This window comes from Salvelinus sp. IW2-2015, unplaced genomic scaffold, assembly GCF_002910315.2.
Source record: "Salvelinus sp. IW2-2015 unplaced genomic scaffold, ASM291031v2 Un_scaffold762, whole genome shotgun sequence".
Lineage (NCBI taxonomy): Eukaryota > Metazoa > Chordata > Actinopteri > Salmoniformes > Salmonidae > Salvelinus > Salvelinus sp. IW2-2015.
This window is the reverse complement of record NW_019942606.1, coordinates 542,777-559,232: the sequence shown is the minus strand read 5'-3', so window position 1 is coordinate 559,232 and position 16,456 is coordinate 542,777. Positions and strand designations below refer to the sequence as shown.

Sequence of the window (16,456 nt, the reverse complement as noted above, 5' to 3'; positions counted from 1 at the left end):
GTCTTTAGRGCGAGGGAAGTGTGTTTGGAACTGAATGTATGCGTCATAGAAGTAAGTKGTTTTCACATACAAWCTTTATATATGTCCTAACWCAGAATCAAGWATAACATGAATGCTGTGGTAGAACGTGTATTTTTACTGACGAAATTCAGCATTTTTCAGAGCCATCAGTAGCCTATCAGAGCCATGTGTCCATTATTATGGAAATCGTTGTTCTTCCAAAGCATGTCAACGTTTTAAACTAGCTATTATATGAATCTATCCACAACAATCGTATTATTTTGTGCATGTAACCGTGTTCGTTGAAGATCTGGGTTGTAGCGTCTCAAATTGCACCCTAATCCCTACATATGGGCCTTGGTCAAAAGTAGTTCCCTATGTACGGAATAAGGCTCCATTTGGGGGACACCCTAGAGCGCTTCAAAAGGTAGTTGAGTTTGTCTCTATCTTAGCAGAGCTGTCACCTTTGCTCCTGCTATAGTTTTCACAGAAGTCCCTTGTGATTGCTTACCCTCCAATCATTTGTCGCTTACCCATTCGCTACGGCCCCCAAAATTACAGTCTGTCACCAATTTTCTCGCCTCGACTTGCCCCCCCCCCTGTTTTTTTCCCCTTTCACAATCACATATCAATTATCACCTCCCCCACACCTTTAACTCTTCTTCTTCTCTCTCTCCCGTTGCAGCCGGCAGAGTTCAGAGTGCAGCTGTTCTCTACATTTATATATATCTACATTTATATATATCTATATTTATATATATCTATATTTATATTACTGTTGAATATTTGAAAAACTCTTGAGAAACGGAGGAAGATCTTTCCGTTTTCTCTCGTTTATTTTGTCCCAAATGGCACCCTATTCCCTATATAGTTAGCGGGTTGCTTAGTGGTTAGAGCGTTGAGACTAGTAACCGAAAGGTTGCTAGATCGAAACCCTGAGCTGACAAGGTAAAAATCTGTCGTTCTGCCCCTGAACAAGGCAGTTAACCCACTGTTCCTAGGCCGTCATTGTACATAAGAATTTGTTCTTAACTGACTTGCCTAGTTAAATAAAGATTAAATATAGTTTGCTACTTTTGACCAGAGCACATATGGGCAATATACAGTCGTGGCCAAAAGTTTTGAGAATGACACAAATATTCATTTTCACAAAGTTTGCTGCTTCAGTGTGTTTAGATATTTTTGTCAGATGTTACTATGGAATACTGAAGTATAATTACAAGCATTTCATAAGTGTCAAAGGCTTTTATTGACAATTACATGAAGTTGATGCAAAGAGTCAATATTTGCAGTGTTGACCCTTCTTTTTCAAGACCTCTTGCAAGTCTGCCCTGGCATGCTGTCAATTAACCTCTGGGCCAGATCCTGACTGATGGCAGCCCATTCTTGCATAATCAATGCTTGGAGTTTGTCAGAATTGTGTGATTTTGTTTGTCCACCCACCTCTTGAGGATTGACCACAAGTTCTCAATGGGATTAAGGTCTGGGGAGTTTCCTGGCCATGGACCCAAAATATCGATGTTTTGTTCCCCGAGCCAATTAGGTATCACTTTTGCCTTATGGCAAAGTGCTCCATCATGCTGGAAAAGGCATTGTTTGTCACCAAACTGTTCCTGGATGGTTGGGAGAAGTTGGTCTCGGAGGATGTGTTGGTACCATTCTTTATTCATGGCCGTGTTCTTAGGCAAAATTGTGAGTGAGCCCACTCCCTTGGCTGAGAAGCAACCCCACACATGAATGGTCTCAGGATGCTTTACTGTTGGCATGACACAGGACTGATGGTAGCCCTCACCTTGTCTTCTCGGACAAGCTTTTTTCCGGATGCCCCAAACAATCGGAAAGGGGATTCATCAGAGAAAATGACTTTACCCCAGTCCTCAGCAGTCAATCCCTGTACCTTTTGCAGAATATCAGTCTGTCCCTGAAGTTTTTCCTGGAAGAAAGTGGCTTCTTTGCTGCCCTTCTTGACACCAGGCCATCCTCCAAAAGTCTTCGCCTCACTGTGCGTGCAGATGCACTCACACCTGCCTGCTGCCATTCCTGAGAAAGCTCTGTACTGGCGGTGCCCCGATCCCACAGCTGAATCAACTTCAGGAGACGGTCTTTGCGCTTGCTGGACTTTCTTGGGCGCCCTGAAGCCTTCTTCACAACAATTGAACTGCTCTCCTTGAAGTTCTTGATGATCCGATAAATGGTTGATTTAGGTGCAATCTTACTGGCAGCAATATCCTTGCTGTGAAGCCCTTTTTGTGCAAAGCAATGATGACGGCACGTTTTCCTTGCAGGTAACCATGATTGACAGAGGAAGAACAACGATTCCAAGCACCACCCTCCTTTTGAAGCTTCCAGTCTGTTATTCGAACTCAATCAGCATGACAGAGTGATCTCCAGCCTTGTCCTCGTCAACACTCACACCTGTGTTAACGAGAGAATCACTGACATGATGTCAGCTGGTCCTTTTGTGGCAGGGCTGAAATGCAGTGGAAATGTTTTTTGGGGGGATTCATTTGCATGGCAAAGAGAGACTTTGCAATTAATTGCAATTCATCTGATCACTCTTCATAACATTCTGGAGTATTTGCAAATTGCCATCATACAAACTGAGGCAGCAGACTTTGTGAAAAATAATATTTGTGTCATTCTCAAAACTTTTGGCCACGACTGTATAGGGTGCCATTTGGACTCCGCATGTGTCATTGATATTCAGTTTCACAGAGTAGACAGACATACCATGCAGGATGCTGTTACCATTGGTGTTGGGTTATATCATCCTGTGTTTCTCTCCGACTGCAGATGCTGTTACCATTGGCGTTGGGTTATATCATCCCTGTGTTTCTCTCCGACTGCATGATGCTGTTACCATTGGCGTTGGTTTATATCCACCCTGTGTTTCTCTCCGACTGCAGGATGCTGTTACCATTGGCGTTGGTTATATCCACCCTGTGTTTCTCTCCGACTGCATGATGCTGTTACCATTGGTGTTTGGTTATACACCCTGTGTTTCTCTCCGACTGCATGATGCTGTTACCATTGGTGTTTGGTTATATCCACCCTGTGTTTCTCTCCGACTGCAGATGCTGTTACCATTGGTGTTTGGTTATATCCACCCTGTGTTTCTCTCCGACTGCAGGATGCTGTTACCATTGGTGTTTGGTTATATCCACCCTGTGTTTTCTCTCAGACTGCAGATCACAACAGAGGCCCCACCTGCACATAATAATCATGCTACGGTAACTCTGCCTCCAGGGACGGGTTGTAACAATTCTACAGAAAGTGTACCGGAGTGTGGAAAACTACAATTGATAGACTCTTATGAATACAACAGCGGCAACTGCTTATGACAATGGGGGTACAAGGATCTGCAAATGAATGTGTCCTACTGGGATTTCAATGGCGTGACAAAATGCACGTTATGCATCAATGGTTCACACAGCACACATGACAGACTGAAGTCATAGTTGGTAGTCTGGAATGATTCGAAATCAAAACAAAAGACAGATGCAAAACGAGACTGAAACAAGTTCTCAATGTGGACGTTTTCTTTGGGGAGAGACCATCAGCTTTTAATTTTTGGGCGATATGACTTTACCCAGATGAACAAACCCATTCCCAAGAGGCTATATGACTTTACCCAGATGAACAACCCATTCCACAGAAGGCCTATGACTTTACCCAGATGAACAAACCCATTCCACAGAGGCTATATGACTTTACCCAGATGAACAAACCCATTCCACAGAAGGCTATATGACTTTACCCAGATGAACAACCCATTCCACAGAAGGCATATGACTTTACCCAGATAAACAAACCCATTCCACAGAAGGCTATATGACTTTACCCAGATAACAAACCCATTTCACAGAAGGCATATGACTTTACCCAGATGAACAAACCCATTCCACAGAAGGCTATATGACTTACCCAGATGACACCCCATTCCACAGAAGGCTATATGATTTTTACCCAGATGAACAAACCCATTCCACAGAAGGCTATATGACTTTACCAGATGAACAAACCCATTCCACAGAAGGCTATATGCTTTACCCAGATGAACAAACCCATTCCACAGAAGTGATATGACTTTACCCAGATGAACAAACCCATTCCACAGAAGGCTATATGACTTTACCCAGATGAACAAACCCATTCCACAGAAGGCTATATGACTTTACCCAGATGAACAAACCCATTCCACAGAAGGCTATATGACTTTACCCAGATGAACACCCCATTCCACAGAAGGCTATATGACTTTACCCAGATGAACAAACCCATTCCACAGAAACCAGATGAAACAGATTGTTAAATCAAAGTTTAATAGTTGTAACAGCATCATTCCATAAATTAACATATACATGATTAATAAGTTAACATTCATATCCTCAGTATTGCTATACATCCACTACACTTTAAAAATGGCACTATAATCCCCTATATAGTGCAGTTATTTGACCAGGGCACATAAGTAGTGCACTACGTAGGGAATGTACTACTGCTGTATTTGGGATGCAGCCCATTTACATGAACAAATAAAACACGGTGTCAAGTGGGAGCAGGCAAATGAGAAGACCTTCCATTCATGCTTCACACACCCTATTCCCTACATAGTGCACTACTTTAGACCAGGGTCTTATGGGCACCTAGTGCACTATATAGGAATAGGGTGCCTTTGAGAGTGACCCACAAACTGACCACCGATCCCAAGTCGCATTTATCAGCGGATGGAGTGGTGGGTAGTGGGGGCATTGTGGGACGAAGCGAATGTGATATTGCCCAGGTTAAGAGGAGGGAGCAGCCAGGTAACGAGGGTGAACGACGGATGGCTGGGGCGAAGGGGTAAGGAGTGTAAAAAGGGAAAAAACAAAAAAACGCCACAAGTATTCATGGTCAAATCCACTTTAAAACAGGCAAACGATTCAAATCAATGGCACTGGTCTCCATGAACAAAACATTCAAATGTACATTAACAGTAATTACCACACTTCTTCCCTCCCTCTCTCTTCCTCCTCCCTCCCTCCCTCTTCTACCTCCCTCCCTACCTCTCTACCTCCCTCCCTCCCTCCCTCTCTACCTCTCTCTACCTCCCTCCCTACCTCTACCTCTACCTCTCTACCTCCCTCCCCTCTCTACCTTCCCTCCTTCCCTCTCTACCTCCCTGTGTCTCTCTAGTGTAGTGATTTAGTGTCCGTGTCTGGTGAGATCAATAAAATCAAGGTACGGTACCAGTCAACAGGTACAAAATGAACAAGAGAAGAAACTGGTCAAAAATAACCCCAGGAAGTGAAAACCCCGATACAAAAACAACGTAACCATCTACTACACCCAGATGTTACACTACAATAGAATTTAGTGGCGTTAAGAGCAGGTGAAATGCAAGTAAATCTTTCAACAATGTTAACTATGGTAAAACACTGGTAAAGTAAGTATTTAAATCTAAAACAATGAAAACTTCACAAAAATTGTCTCACTATTAAAAGGAAGACAGTTAAGAAATTAAATAATTAATGGTTAGAATTGGGATTCCTTGATTACAAAACATGTCAAAGACAAAGGGGCATTAAATTCTCAGAATATGTAAAATAATATTTTAAAAATAGGGAGGGTCAAAAGCACTTAAAATACATTTGAGTAACATTTAAATCTTATTTTTGACGTTCCTCAAAAAAAAACTGTTCTTTATGGTTTACGCAATACTAAAAAGGAGTTCATTAGAACCATTTCCCACCATGCAGTGTAACATCTTGCATGAGTCCTAAATGTCACCCGAGTCCCTATATAGTGCACTACTTTTGACCAGAGCCCAAATGTGCCCTTGTCAAATGTAGTGCACTACAAATGGAATAGGGTGCCATTTTGGACACATTTTCTTGTGTAAGATCAGGATAGCAGACARATTATTTCTTCCCGACAGAAAGCAGAGATTGTGAAAGGTCAGAGAAGTGTTAGGTCAATGRGAGTGACAGAGACATTCTCTACAGTCTGGTGTCGGAGGGAGTCGTTGGCCCTCTGGGTGCTGGGAACATTTCCAGAACATTCTACTGGGGTAAAAAACACAAAAACAGGTCTAATAACAAAATAAAATGTTTTAAAATCTATTTCTACTGAAGAGGGAGAGAGAGAGAGAGCAGTATTGCCTGTATCAACACCTTTTGTTAATTCCAAGGACGAGCGGAATTACATTTCTGTGGTAAATTCTGTGGTAATTCAATCAATTTGTAAAAAAGCACAAAAGGCGTTTATTAAGGGCCTAATGTCAATATAGAAATAGCATTGATAAAATAAGCTTTGCTGTGTAAAACGTTCAGCTGCATGTGAAACAGTCAGTAGAGTATGCTCTATGTTCCGTATCTGTATTTACACACAGTACTGTGTTAAGACTAGCTTTACCTCAGGTCACTGATATCTTACTGGTGTTGAACAATAGACAGATTAGAGTGTAGGAACTACAAGTCCCACAAGGACCTTGTGAATCACCTAACACTTCCTCTTCTCTCTCTGTGTGCATGATGTACCAGCCACCCTCCCTGCTACTCCCCTCTGCAGTGTCACAATGATGCAGGCTGTGTGCCAAATTGCAACCTATTCCCTATAGGCCCTGGTCAAAAGTAGTGCACTATGTAGGGAATAGGGTTCTATTTGGGACTCATTGTCAGTGTTCTACATTTCAATCCCTCAAACAGAACTTCCACAATCGCCGTCTGTATTCTTTGCTCGCTCTTGATTTCATTCCTTTATCTGATCATTCGTCACACAGTGCCTTCTATTCTGGTTTCACAAACTCACACTTCTATGGTGCTGCTTGACAAAGCTCTCCTGTCTCGCTCTCCCTCTCGCCTCCCTCACCACCTCCAATCTATCCTGCCTTGGAGCAGGGATGTCCATCTCCCTCACAACTCTCTCCTCTGCCCTTGGGTTCCTGTCTCTGTTCTCAGCCATAAGGGACCGGTCCCTCTCCCAGTCCTCTCCCATCAGGCTGCTCACGTCACTCAGGTCCCCCAGGTGCCCCACCGAGTCACATTTCTCCAGGTCCGAGGCGATGGTCTGGAGGCTGATGACAGACATGGAGTCTGACCCTGCCTCTCCCCTCTCCCTGTGTCCCCAGCCCTGCTCTCTGTGTCTCTCCACCCACTGCCTGGTCTTCTCTCCATCAGCCCAGTCCTTCTCCTCCAACCCTCCTCCTCCTCCTCCTCCTCCGCCACAGGCTCCTCCAACCTGAACCCCGACCACAGCTTTGACCTCAGCCTCCGCCCCCACTGGGGAGCTCCGCCCACCGCAGGCTATGGGGCGGGCCCTGGTGGCTCGGACACGCCCCCTCTGGGCATGGATCTGCTCGCTGATTTGCTCCAGGTTGCGCAGGGCGACGGAGTAGCGCGTTTTGACCCTAGCAACGCGTTCATCCAGCTGCACCACCTTTGCCTTGTGCCCCTGTCAAAAAAAAATGAAATTGAAGTAACAGGATTTGTACCCCAAAATGTTTCACTGGTTTCCTACTAGGGTAGGAAATAGGAAATGTAGGAAATAGGGTTCTATTTGGGACTCATTGTCAGTGTTCTACATTTCAATCCCTCAATCCCTGCTCCAAGTGTTCCCTGCTCCAAGTGTTCTTGGGTGAACCAGCTTGTCGAAATCTTGAAAATAGAACAGTGTTATTTTTAATGCTGAGCAGCGCGAGCCTCTCGCGGAGCCGGTCTGCTTTATGCACTGGTTTCGTTTAAATAAAATCAAAAACGGGAGCTTCTCACACTAGCGGATCACGTGTTGCTTAAAACATGGCCGATCAGAAAGAGACTGGTCGTAGCACCAAACCATGAGGGACACCGCAGCTTATAGTGAACTCAGAGTAACAACACACGTTGATGTGTTGTTGTTACATCACACTGGCAGATTGATAGTTACAATGTACTGACTATCCTACAGTGAGTACAATCGTGAACTCGTTTAGAGAGATAAGCTCCTGTGGGTCATTCTGTCTGAGACAAGGCTACTCACCTCTAGTAGGTGGTTGAACTGAGCCTTGAGCTCGAAGTAAGGTTTGGACTTGATGATGAACCTCTTGAGGGATTTCTGAAGGGTCTGGACACGTTGTTCTGCCTCCTGGCACAGCTGAGTGACCCGCTGGTGCTCCCTCTCGCTCCGCAGCCGCTCCTCCTCTGCCTCGTTAACCTGGGGCACACACACACACACACACACACACACACACACACACACACCCCCTCAGCAGCCGTCGGTCATGCCTTTAGACATCAACCCCGCCGCCACTCTCTAGGTGCCTCTTTCCCCATCAATCATCAGCATCCACACTGGCACTTTTACAAGGAGAAAAGAAACAACAGCAGGATCCCTTATTTCACCTCACACCGTCCCTCACACCGTCCCTCACACCGTCCCTCACACCGTCCCTCAGGGAGGAACAAAGCATTATTAAGGCATCAGCAGCACTACCAGCTGTTAGGTGGTGATAATACCTGGGTGAGAGTCCCTCTCTTCAATCTCATATACACACACACACACACGTTAATTGCCCTGTGAATCACTTCCATAGCAGAACAGAATAGCGGCGCTCCATTACATGAGAACGTGGACGTCCAACCTTGATCTTTATAAAGTGTACTGGTCCGCATGAATTAAGCACAGAGAGAGTGTCCGTCCCCCTGCTGGGAGACATAGTAAACAGCTGCTGACACCCTTAAAACATCCACTCTGAGGCTTAACGTTTCACATGGGACCTGATTCAACTACAAACTTGTAGGATGAAGAGATTGATAGTTCTCACACCCTTTCCCCTCCACCATCATTCACCGTCTACCATAGATAAGCTTTAGCCAGTAGTAAGCTAGTGATAATCTAGTACAGAGATAATCAACTCCAGTACTGGGTCATCAAATCAAATTGTGTCACATGCACCCAATACAACAGACCTTCCTGTGAAATGATTACTTACAAGCCCTTAACTCGATTTCTTGAACTGCATTGTTGGTTAAGAAAATATTTATTAAATAAACAATAAAATAACGAGGCTACAGGTACCGAGTCAATGTGTGAGGATACAGGTTAATCGAGGTAATTTGTACATGCAGGTAGGGGTAAAGTGACTATGCATAGATAATGAACAGCGAGTAGCAGCAGTGGCCATTTGATTAATTGTTCAGGAGTCTTATGGCTTGGGGATAGAAGCTGTTTAGAAGCCTCTTGGTCCTAGACTTGGCGCTCCGGTACCGCTTGCCGTGCGGTAGTAGAGAGAACAGTCTATGAGTGGGGTGACTGGAGTCTTTGACAATTTTTAGGGCCTTCCTCTGACACCACCTGGTATAGAGGTCCTGGATGGCTGGAAGCTTGGCCCCAGTGATGTACTGGGCTGTACGCACTACCCTCTGTCATTGTCTAATACAGAGAACATTTCTGTACCAGGTCTGAATCAGTCCCTGGTTAGAAAGAGAGAATAAAAAAAAACAGAAGTGTTTCAGCCCTCCAGGACCAAAGTTAAACCATTACCATAGACCGGTCCTCGGTCTGCCATAGACCGGTCCTCGGTCTGCCATAGACCCGTCCTCGGTCTTCTTAACGGTCTGTCATAGATATAGCTTTAGCGATTAGTGCTGAGCAATTAACCGAAATGTCAGTTTTTTGTGATTATTAAACTAATTGACCGATGTCGGTTAAATTATTTGAATTCCACTTAGTTCTGGTGTTTTTCAGCCCGACGCGCTGCTTCTCTAGAGAGAAGTCAAGAACTATGTGGGACGCTGAAGGGAGTTGTAGTTTTCATTAGGCAAATATTCAACCTAGTTCAGCAACAAACAAAAAACAAACGTGGTAATTAACTACATGACCATAATCCATTGCGCCTGTTATTTCCGTCTCGGACAAAGATGGGTAGACTTTAAACGCCTGCTACCTTAAATTAGATACACAGACTGTACGAGAGAGTACTGACTGTACACAACGACGAGAGAGAGGAATAGAGACAGTTGGTGAAAGTATGCCTGATCTACTTTGAAGAAGTAGTAAAATGATTTGGTCAGACAGCTCTGCAGCACGCTTAGACAGGCTAGCTAAATAGGATGACCACAGACAGTATGGGGAGTACAGCGATAACACTGTCTGGCTGGCTGAGCAGTCTGACATTAAAAATAACAAAAGGTCTACCTCACGTGGACCTGACAGAGACAAGGGAATATTTTCAACGTTTTGGCAATTGAATGTTCACTATTTTGGGCTTTGGAATTTCCATTAAAAAGCTCTAAATTATTTTAATGTCCATTTTTCATAATACATTTTTTTCTTCTTTTTTTTCCCGAAACTGAAATTCTTGATATTTAAAAAAATAATCAAACCAAACGGACCTCAAAAAGCACTAATCTCTCAGCACTATTAGCCACAAGTATTCACTGTCCAGTACAAAGATAACCAACTCCTGGACTTTGGGTTGAAGTACTAATGGGGTTTTCTTTCTACCTGGTAGTTAACCACTCACCTGCTATACCACGTCTGAATCAGTCCCTGATGAGAAGGAGAAAATGAAACCAGAAATGTTGTTTCGGCCCACCAGAACCAGAGTTGAATAGCCCCTGGCCCTGTATTCATAAAGCACTTCAGAGATCAGCACTCCTGGTCTGCCATAGCTACGACCTGTCCTCTCCCTTGGAGGACCCCCTCCTCTCTCTCTGTACCTTGGAGGACGCCCTCCTCTCTCTCTCTCTCTGTACCTTGGAGGACCCCCTCTCTCTCTCTGTACCTTGAGGGACCCCCTCCTCTCTCTCTCTCTCCTCTCTGACCTTGAGGACCCCCTCCTCTCTCTCTCTCTGTACCTTGGAGGACCCCCTCCTCTCTCTCTCTCTGTACCTTGGAGGACCCCCTCCTCTCTTCTCTCCTCTGTAACCTTGTGAGACCCCCTCCTCTCTCTCTCTCTCTGTACCTTGGAGGACCCCCTCCTCTCTCTCTCTCTGTATCTTGGAGGACCCCCTCCTCTCTCTCTCTCTGTACCTTGGAGGTGGCGTGGTTGAGCATCTCCTGCCAGGTAGGGTCCAGAGTGTTCCTGTCTGCCAGGAGCCCCTGCTCTGCCACGTACACCATCTCTCTGGCAGCCGTATGCATGGAGACGGCTCTCTCGTACCGCAACGCTGCCTTCTGCGTCTCCTGCTGGGCCTATGAAAACAACAACCAATCACAGTTCAGTAAAGAACAACACAACCAATCATAGTTCAGTGTGAAGAGACCACACAACCTATAAATAGTTTCATAACAGAGATACGACAACCAATCATAGTTCAGCTAAGGACACTACAATGAATCATAGTAAAGAGAGACACCACAACCAAATCAAAGTTCAGTAACAGACACACCACAACCAACCAGACGACAAACCAATTACTAAAGGGACGAATATTTACTTACAGTAAAGTTTAAAATGTAATTCCCATTGACATAAATCCATGACTAAATGAAAATCTGATTTAAATGGAAGTTAGGATTAGCCTCTAAAATCAGGAGAATGATGGTGACACTGAGGAAAACAGGAAGTCTCCCCGTCACCAGCTATAAAACAAGAAGACGGCAGCAACAGCTACAAATCATAGAGAAGTGAACCATGAAAATAGCTGATCCTCATCGTATTCTAGTCATGCTAGTTGGTAAATTATGTCAAAGCCAGAGAGGGGGAAGATTTGTCCATGTTGGTTTAGGGAGAAGGAGAGGGGCAATTCGAGACAAGGTGTAGGTCCCAAATGGCACCCTATGCCCTATACATAGTGCACTACTAGCCATAGGGCCCTGGTCAAAAGTAGTGCACTATACAAGGGAATAGGATGCCATTTGGAACACTCAAGGTGACTCAGAATCCCAGGGGAGGGTAGAGCCGATGTACCCGGAGAGAGGCCGCATCAGCAGGAGGGGGCGGGGGGCGGATGGACGCACAAGGTCTGCCATAGACCCGTCCTCGGTCTTCTTCTCTTTCTCAAAGTTTAGGGTCGTCAGGCAAAGATTGATGACTGCTTCACCAGTTATAATCATTTTTGTGACACGGTTCCCTTGACCGTCTGTCTCGCTCAATAGCAGTCAGACGTGTGCCAGGTCAAACCAAGCAACGGTTTTGTGGACAGAATAATAAAAATAAAAATCACCCCCGAAAAAAAAAGAGTGCTTGGTTGTCTTGTCTCCTGAATAGACGTCGACGTAGTTAACACCTAAATGCCTGAATTATACCTAAATTATACCGCCCAGATTCTTTCTACTTTTCTCATCTACAGTGCCTTCAGAAAGTATTCATACCCCCTTGACTTATTCCACATTTTGTTGTGTTACAGCCTGAATTCAAAAAAGGATTGAAAAATGAAAAGCTGAAATGTCTTGAGTTAAGAAGTATTCAATCCCTTTGTTAAGGCAAACAGAGACAGGTTGGAGGAGGAAAAGGTGCTTAACAAGTCACATAAGTTGCATGGACTCACTGTGTACAATAACGTTTAACATGATTTTTGAATGAATACCTCAACTCTGTACCCCGCACATACAATTATCTGTAAGGTACAGCAGTGAATTTCAAAAAACACATTCAACCACAAAGACCAGGGAGGTTTTACAATGTCTCGCAAAGAAGGGCACCTATTGGTAGATTAAATTTAAAAAAGCAGACGCTGAATATCCCTTTGAGCGTGGTGAAGTTATAAATTACACTTTGTATGGTCTATCAATACACCTAGTCACTACAAAGATACAGGTGTCCTTCCTAACTCAGTTGCCGGAGAGGAAGGAAACCACTCAGGGATTTCAACATGAGGACAATGGTGACTTTTAAAACAGTTAGAGTTTAATGGCTGTGATAGGAGAAAACCACAGATGGATCAACAACATTGTAGTTACTCCACAATACTAACCTAACTGACAGAGTGAAAAGAAAGAAGCCTGTACAGAATATAAATATTCCAAAACATTCATCCTGTTTGCAACAAGAAACTAAAGTAATAATGCAAAAAATGTGGGAAAGAAATTAACTTTATTTCCTGAATACAAAGCGTTATGTTTGGGGTAAATCCAATATAAACACTTCACTGAGTACCACTCTCCATACTTTCAAGCATAGTGATGGCTGCATCATGTTATGGGTATGCTTGTAATCGTTAAGCCCTGAGGAGTTTCAGGATCTACGTAAATGAGCTAAGCACAGGCAAAATCCTTGAGGAAAACCTGGTTTAGTCTGCTTTCCACCAGACACTGGGAGATGATTTCACCTTCCATCAGGACTATAACTAAAACACAAGGCCAAATCTACACTGGAGTTGCTTACCAAGAAGACAGTGAATGTTCCTGTGGCCGAGTTACAGTTTTGACTTAAATCTACTTAAATCTATGGCAAGACCTGAAAATGGTTGTCTAGCAATGATCAACAAACAATTTYACAGAGCTTGAAGAATTTTGAAAAGAATAATGGGTAAATGTTGCACAATCCAGGTGTGGAAAGCTCTTAGAGACTTACCCAGAAACACTCACAGCTGTAAATTCTGCCAAAGGTGATTCTACAAAGTATTGACTCAGGGCTGTGAATACTTATGGAAATTAAGTATTTSATTTAACACATTTTGCAAAATTTCAACAAAAAAACATGTTTTCACTTTGTCATTATGGGGTATTGAGCMTACATGGGTGAGGGGGGAAAGAAGATATAGCCTGAATTCAAAATAGATTATAACAACAAAATGTGGGTAAAAAGTCAACGGGTGTGAATACTTTCTGAAGACACTGTAGATTTTCCTAACATTGATCACACGGTGCCAGTCTCCTTAAGCATAGACATAGACATAGCTAAATGTCCTACCGATCCTAGTGTCTTCTCCTTTTCTCTGCTGCATTTTCATAGCATTGGCCGTGAGGTTGGTTGCTGCTAACCAGATCACATTTCCAATCCATGATTTGCTTAATTGGTTTCAATTAGATCCCTGAGGGTTACACTAAAAGATTTCCATTAGTTCTATRACAGTTTGGAAATACCCTTCACAACGCTGATTAAACATGGACTGGCACTCGTGCCCCGTTTCACCAAGGGGACCTCAGACTGGGGTGAAAAGTTCACCTTCCAAAGGTTAAATGTTTTACGTAATCAATAAGGATGATTCATTAGGCGGCTTCATGTACTACGCCTATAACAACAACTTGGGAGGTTAAATTCATATAAGAATCTTAATGAAAACATTTWWTTWWTTATTWTTWWTTTTTTTTACACATTCATGTGTGTGGATTAAGTTATGCAAATATACAGTGATAGTATTCAGACCCCTTGACATTTTGTTATGTTACTTATTCTAAAATGGATTAAATACATTTCTAAAAAGTCCTCAGCAACACACACACAATACCTCATCATGACAAAGCGAAAACAGCTTTGAAAATTTTAGCAAATTTATTAAAATCAGAAATACCATATTTACATAAGTATTCAAACCCTTTGCTATGAGACTTGAAATTGAGCTCAGGTTTATTCTGTTTCCATTGATCATCCATGAGATGTTTCTACAACTTGGAGTCCACCTGTGGTAAAATCAATTGATTGGACATGATTTGGAAAGGCACACACCTGTCTATAATCAGGTCCCACAGTTGACAGTGCACGTCAGAGCGAAAACCAAGCCATGAGGTCGAAGGAATTGGCCGTAGAGCTCCAAGACAGGATTTTGTCGAGGCACAGATGTGGGGAAGGGTACCAAAAAATGTCTGCAGCATTGAAGGTCCCCAAGAACACAGTGGCCTCCATCATTCTTAAATGGTAGAAGTTAGGAACCACCAAGACTCTTCCTAGAGCTGGCCGCCCAGCCAAACTGAGCAATCGGGGGAGAAGAGCCTTGGTCAGGGAGGTGAACAAGAATATGATGGTCGCTCTGACAGAGCTCCTTTGGAGATGGTTGTCCTACTGGAGGGTTCTCCCATCTCTGCAGCACTCCACCAATCACATCTTTATGGTAGAGTGGCCAGATGGCAACCACTCCTAGAGTAAAGGGCACACTTGGAGTTGCCAAAAGGCACCTAAAGACTCTCAGACCATGAGAAACAAGATTCTCTGGTCTGATGAAACCAAGATTGAACTCTTTGGCCTGAATACCAAGCATCACATCTGGAGGAAACCAGGCACAATCCCTACAGTGAAGCATGGTGATGGCAGAATCATGCTGTGGGGATGTTTTTCAGCGGCAGGGACTGGGAGACTAGTCAGGATCGAGGCAAAGATGAACGGAGCAAAGTACAGAGAGATCCTTGATGAAAACCTGCTCCAGAGCGCTCAGGACCTCAGACCGGGGTGGAGGTTCACCTTCCAACAGGACAACAACCCTAAGCACACAGCCAAGACAATGCAGGAGTGGCTTCAGGACAAGTCTCTGAATGTCCTTGAGAGGCCCAGCCAGAGCCCAGACTTGAACATCTCTGGAGAGACCTGAAAATAGCTCTGCAGCAACGCCCCCATCCAACCTGACAGAGCTTGAGAGGATCTGTAGAGAAGAGTGGGAGAAACTCCCCAAATACAGGTGTGCCAAGCTTGTAGTGTCATACCCAAGAAGACTCGAGGCTGTGTGCAGGGGTACAGGCTAGTTGAAGTAGTCTGAACATGTAGGTGGGGGCGACATGACTATGCATAGGTAACAAACAAACAGCGAGTAGCAGAGTGGTACACTGGAAGGGGGGGGGGGGGGGGGTAGAAGCAGTCTAATGTTTGGGGGTGTGAGGGGCCTTTTGGTCTAGACTTGGCGCTCCGATAACGCTTGCCATGAGGTAGCAGAGAGAACAGTCTATAACTTGGGTGACTGGAGTCTCTTACAACCTTTCCTCTGACACCGCCTACTATATACAGTTGAAGTCGGAAGTTTACATACACCTTAGCCAAATACATTTAAACTCAGTTTTTCACAATTCCTGACATTTAATCCTAGTACAAATGCCCTGTCTTAGGTCAGTTAGGATCACAATTTTATTTTAAGAATGTGAAATGTCAGAATAATAGTAGAGATAATTATTTCTTTCATCACATTCCCAGTGGGTCAGAAGTTTACATACACTCAATTAGTATTTGGTAGCATTGCCTTTAAATTGTTTAACTTGGGTCAAACATTTTGAGTAGCCTTCCACAAGCTTCCCATAAGTTGGGTGAATTTTGGCCATTCCTCCTGACAGAGCTGGTGTAACGGAGTCAGGTTTGTAGGCCTCCTTGCTCACACACACTTTTTCAGTTCTGCCCACAAAGTTTCTATAGGATTGAGGTCAGGGCTTTGTGATGGCCACTCCAATACTTTGACTTTGTTGTCCCTAAGCGATTTTGCCACAACTTTGGAAGTATGCTTGGGTCATTGTCCATTTGGAAGACCCATTTGCGACCAAGCTTTAAATTCCTGACTGATGTCTTGAGATGTTGCTTCAATATATCCACATAATTTTAAATCCTCATGATGCCATCTATTTTGTGTATCTGGGTATA

General features: G+C 43.9%; 1 protein-coding gene across 1 annotated transcript in view; it reads right to left on the bottom strand.

Moving 5' to 3' along the window:
- Positions 1-5,146: 5,146 nt before the first annotated feature.
- The window catches only part of LOC112068835 (SH3 domain-binding protein 5-like), an 18,046-nt gene continuing 6,736 nt past the window's right edge, over positions 5,147-16,456 (bottom strand). The window contains exons 4-6 of the mRNA XM_024136053.2: positions 10,990-11,151; positions 7,996-8,169; positions 5,147-7,431 (exon numbers count right to left, since the gene is read on the bottom strand). Of these exons, the coding sequence (XP_023991821.1) occupies positions 6,778-7,431; positions 7,996-8,169; positions 10,990-11,151 (990 nt within the window). The 3' untranslated portion in view covers positions 5,147-6,777. The remainder of the gene's footprint in view (positions 7,432-7,995; positions 8,170-10,989; positions 11,152-16,456) is intronic.